The sequence below is a fragment of the Megalobrama amblycephala genome, linkage group LG9, assembly GCF_018812025.1.
Source record: "Megalobrama amblycephala isolate DHTTF-2021 linkage group LG9, ASM1881202v1, whole genome shotgun sequence".
Taxonomy (NCBI): domain Eukaryota; kingdom Metazoa; phylum Chordata; class Actinopteri; order Cypriniformes; family Xenocyprididae; genus Megalobrama; species Megalobrama amblycephala.
Genome location: NC_063052.1, coordinates 942,270 through 947,536, shown reverse-complemented (window position 1 = coordinate 947,536; position 5,267 = coordinate 942,270). Strand labels below are relative to the sequence as shown.

Below are 5,267 nucleotides of genomic sequence, written 5' to 3'. Positions count from 1 at the left end.
CGGCAAAACTGGTAGAAACGTATCTCTAACGGATAAACCAAATTCAACTAAATGCTGAACCAGAGATACTTCTCTCAAAAAAACAACAACCGCTCTATTCATCCTTGATGCAGACACAATATTCCGAGCACCAACTTCACTGCTAATCGCAATTAGACAGTCTTCAACTGTTATGGATTCATCAGGTAAACATTTACACCCATGTTGAGCGGTTAAAGAAGCACAACCATCTGAATTTGTCCCCATTTTTACCACCCTTAGGTGATAAAATCGGCGACAAACAAATCTACACTAAACTAAACAAGCAAAGGAAAAGGAAAAAAGTAATAACTCACTCAAACACGCTGCAACTCACTCAGACGCTGCCACTCCGCCCACTCACTCCCAGCATGCACTCGAGAGAGAGAGAGAAAGAGAGAGAGAGAGTCTTCCTTTCATGAAGATGATTCCTTCCTGCTGCTTCCGTCCCAGAATCATGAGTTGATTTCATATTGAGTTGTTTGAGTAAGTGAGCTCAGGATTTTGTGATGCACTGTTTCTTAACAGAAAGAGACTTGGAATGTGTTTGAACATGTTTCACTCTCTTTGATTTATTTATGTTGTAAACAGCTTGTTTCTTCTGTATCTTTATTTCTTTCTTGTTTTGGGAAATGTAAGTGGAGGGTGCAATTTTTGTTTGTAATCCTGCTTTTCTCCTGTATATGGTTAAACAGGGAGAGAGGGAAGAGTTATGACAATTATTTTTCTGGGTTTTCTATCTTTCTCCAGGTAATTTAGAGAGATTTCTGGGGTTATTTTGGCCTGGATCTCCTCTGAAGCTATTGCTCCTATTTTCATTACTATTCTTTTTGATATTTCTGTTATGGTTATTGTTACTTTTGTGCAGGTTTTTTTTTTTTTTTTTTTTTCCTCTTTATAACAGAGAATTAAAAGTTAATATTGGTTGAATTGGTGGTTGTGTTGTTAATTCTGGGAAAGAAGGTTTTACATCCTTGTTCTATCCATGTTTCTTTTTTCCCTTTCTCTTTTATGAAAAATGTAATTCTTTTTTACTTTGTTTCCAGCTCCTCAACTCTAGATGGGTAGCTATGTAACACTACACCTCCTCCTCATTTTGAATATCTAAATGAGCCCTTTTGATCCAGAAACATGAAATACAACATACAATGCTGAAGTAATTTATTCATGTAGAAAGCAAAGATAAACAAAGATGAGTAAAAGACAGGTACATTTTAAGATCCATTTCATTCCTTTACTGAATGTGCACTGAAACTTGTCTTTTATCTTAAGAATAAAAGGTGCACGGATAAAATGAAAACAATGAAAAAAGTGCAATATTAGTATTGCTCAGAAAACAGTAGTTTGGTATTTTGCTTATAGGATCAGTGGACTGTGGTGTAACATCATCTCATTCCACTTAATCTGGCAATGAAAACAGAACGAACAATCATTAAGGGAACGTACACATAGTATAAATAGTACATATAGTACAAATGTCTACACATCATGTCTCTCTTCTTTTATCACTCACCTGCAAACACCTCAACCTCACACAGTGTGAGATGTTCATTGCGGCCAGGTATGAAAATGTTGACAAACCGCCCCTTAATAGGCTTAAAAGCAAATGTTCTTGTCTCTCCAAGCGGGATGGACGCAACAGTTATAGCCCTGTGAAGAAACACAGTAACAGAGAAATAGAGAGGGGCAAATCAAAACGGCATGAAGCATTACATTAAATGTACTTCTGTCAAAGGAAAGTTTGTTTTAAAGGGATTTATTCAAAGTAATTTTATCTTATTTACTCATTTTCTAACCATTTGTGTAAGTATTAAGAGAGAGACAATACTTACAGCTCATTATTGTTGCCATTATTTTCCAGGCTGTTGCCGATACGGATCTGAGCACCATTTATTCTCTCTACAAAACCATCTCCACGATTAGTGATGCTAACCCTGGTTACCTCATAGACTTCCAATAAGTCAACTCTCCACCAGGGGTCCTTGTCCCAATTAGTCGCACTGCATGACCCAAGATTGAAAATTGAATTCTTGTTGCCATCAATAGCATTCTTAGCAATGGTTAATTGATATGTGGAAGACTGGACAGCTCTGGCTCCAACAGCAAGATTCCCTGTTTAACACAAAATAATAAACAATTTTTTTATTATTCTTTTCTTTTGTATCTTAATGTGCTAAAGTATAATTACAAGATAATGAGCAAAATAATGCTAAGATATGTAATCCAAATGATTATTACATGACTTTCTGGAATACTTGACTCTGATTGGTCAGTCGTGACATTCTGAGGTCTGATATTTCCAGATAATGACCGTCATCAATAGTAACGCTGTATAACAGACAGTTCATCCGGGTTTCTGAAGCCGGTCTTTCTTTAATGTTTCTTGGATCACACCGCGGACTCACTCTCTGTCGTCTTCTGTTTTAGTTATTGATTGTATTGAATTATTTTTGGTATTGAGAGTACTTTAGTGTTTGTCTAGTTGCCCGAATGATTGTTGATAAATGTTTTTGTACACTGTAATGGATTCTAAGATAATAAACAAGTAAGAATTTAAAACAGTTTAAACTCAAATCAATATATCCATCTAATTATATATTTGGTTATTTATTATTTATTATATTATATTTCTGACAACAACATTCAAAGTAATGAAAAACACTCACTTTGGGTTAGAACACAAGTGTATGACGGTGTGTTGTTTTCTGTTAATAAAATAATAAAGTTATAAACACATTAATAAGTACATAAATACTATCACAGAGTTTTCTTCTCTCTCTGTCCCTTACCTGCAAACACCTCGACTTCACACAGTGTGAGATATTCATTGCGCCCAGGAATAAAAATGTTGACATATCGCCCTGCAATAGGCTGAAACTCAAATGATTTTGTCTCTCCAGGTGGGATGGACTCAACAGTCGCAGCCCTGTGAAGAAACACAGTAACAGAGAAATAGAGAGGGCCGTATCAAAACATCATGAAGCATATTAAATATACTTCTGTCAAAGGCAAGGATTTATTCAAAGTAATTTGATCTTATTTACTCATTTTCTAACCATTTGTGAAAGTATTAAGAGAGAGACAATACTTACAGCTCATTATTGTTGCCATTATTTTCCAAGCAGCTGCCGATACGGATCTGAGCACCGTTTATTCTCTCTGGACAACAATCTCCTCGATTAGTGATGCTAACCCTGGTTATCTTGTAGACATCCAGCAAGTCAACTCTCCACCAGGGGTCCTTGTCCGCATTAGTCGCACTGCATGATTGTCGATTGAAAATTGAATTCCTGTTGCCATCAACTGCATTTTGAGCTCCCGATAGAGGGTATGTGGTAGACTGGACAGCTGTGGCTCCAAAAGCAAGATTCCCTGTTTCTTCATAAATAAATAAATCACAAGCTTTAAATTACCATGTTTCAGCCTATAATTTTAATAAATTAATCTGATTGATATGTAATGATACACAATGGTTACAGATTTTTAAATCCAGGCATTTTTACTTGTATTATTCTAAACGTACCTTTGGAATCAGCGACGCACAGTCCAGTAAGTGTTAGAAACACAATCACACGTATGGCCATCCTGATATAAGACACAACAACACATCACCTCATCTCAGCATATGAAGGAATAATTTTCAATTTATCATCTGCATTTAAACAAAGAAACACATATATCGCTATTGTAATGACAGAAGAACCCCATGACTTAAAATCAGTGTAACGTGACCAACCTGCCTCCGTTCTTTGTATTTTAAATGCCTTTGTGTCAGGGGTGGCTGTGTTTACACAACATCATTTTCAACTAAAAACGGAAAACTTATGCATTTTGGTGGCCTGAAAATGCAAACTTTTGAAAATGGGTTTTCAAAGTGCAAGTTTCTGAAAACGGTGACATCATGCAATGCGTATTATGTGTTTAGTCTATCCACCTTATTTGTCAATGCAGATTTAAGGTATCTCTGTAAAAAAGTGCGAGACTTCAAATTTAGGAAAATAATGAAAAATATCAAAGTGTAGTAAACTATAAAAATAAGGTGGATATGCACGCTTGGCACGAGTACTCTGTATAAGAACACATATACGCATGTAGTATGTATGTACATCTTTCTTTTACAAAGTGACACCGCCAACTGCTTGTCTTGTCAAAAGGATTCTTGTTGAATGTTCTTTTGTCATTATTGGACTGCAGTGAGGGCAACAAGACACTTCTAAGCTACTATATACTATATTTTTACGCCTTGAATTGTCCAACCAAAATGTAATTTTATTAGTAAAACCTCCTTTGCATATCATGCTCTGAAAGAAACACCAGATTCTTCACTAAAAAGGCCTTCTTTATATCAGAACAGTTGTGATTAATTAAGTGACTGGTATAGTCATTTTTACCATTAATAATACCTGTTGTATTAAATTACAAATTTAATTAATCATTCAGTTTAGTGATATAGTATAACTGAGCATATTCAGTGCATTCGATAGACTGAACAATTACCACCTAATGAAACTCACTGTGCAATAAGTAACTGTGATGTTTTTAATGTAATTTAATCTAGCTGCTTTTAATTATCAACAAACTCACTTGGATTATTAGAGGTAGAGAGTGCATGAACATTCAACTCACCTGGAATACGTATCAATGTATCAACCTCACAGAAGACCTTCACAGTTCAGCAGTTATCTGCTTTTTAACAAAATATTTATATAATTTTTATATAATAAATACATGTAATTAATAATATTTTTTATAAACAATTGTTATATGTATTATTTATCCAATATTTTATTCACATAAGGAATAGTATGCTGTCAGAACATTTCAAACCAAAAATGGGCTATTAAACATAGATATGAATATTAATACATACCAGCAGTCTGTGAAGAGGGTCTAGTTGAACAATATTGTGCTCAGAAATGATGCTCTATTTATTGTTGAATTAAGTCCCTCCCAACCAAATGAGTCTTATCTGATATCTGAAAAATCAACATTAAATGGACCTATTACATTTTTGTAAGCTGATATCGTGACAGCCCTAGTTTGAACCTTATTTTGGGGTTTGATTATTCCAACATGCAAAGGGACAATCACCCACATGGTTGGACAGAAAGTAAGGCTTTGTTTTGTCATCGATCAGGTAACTATGTGAGACCAATACACCCCCTGATACGGGGCTTGGAGACTGTGCTGTGTGCTTGATATGAGCCTCGAAGCTTCAGTGTTATTCGTAACATCACTATCATGTGATT

General features: G+C 35.2%; 1 protein-coding gene across 4 annotated transcripts; it reads right to left on the bottom strand.

The window, feature by feature from the left end:
• Positions 1-1,164: 1,164 nt before the first annotated feature.
• On the bottom strand, positions 1,165-4,969 carry LOC125274680 (fucolectin-1-like). Of its 4 annotated transcripts, none has more exons than XM_048201084.1 (9): positions 4,889-4,969; positions 4,645-4,704; positions 3,542-3,603; positions 3,111-3,390; positions 2,808-2,944; positions 2,685-2,723; positions 1,851-2,130; positions 1,532-1,668; positions 1,165-1,422 (listed from the first exon to the last, which is right to left on the bottom strand). In XM_048201084.1, the coding sequence occupies exons 3-9, from the start codon at positions 3,600-3,602 to the stop codon at positions 1,418-1,420; spliced, it is 939 nt and encodes a 312-aa protein (XP_048057041.1). In that variant the 5' UTR covers position 3,603; positions 4,645-4,704; positions 4,889-4,969; the 3' UTR covers positions 1,165-1,417. The 4 variants fall into 4 exon arrangements, with proteins under 4 accessions (XP_048057041.1, XP_048057040.1, XP_048057039.1 ...); XM_048201083.1 differs by having other exon boundaries at positions 3,111-3,396; positions 4,889-4,968; XM_048201082.1 differs by having other exon boundaries at positions 3,111-3,396; positions 4,645-4,701; positions 4,889-4,936.
• Positions 4,970-5,267: the final 298 nt, after the last annotated feature.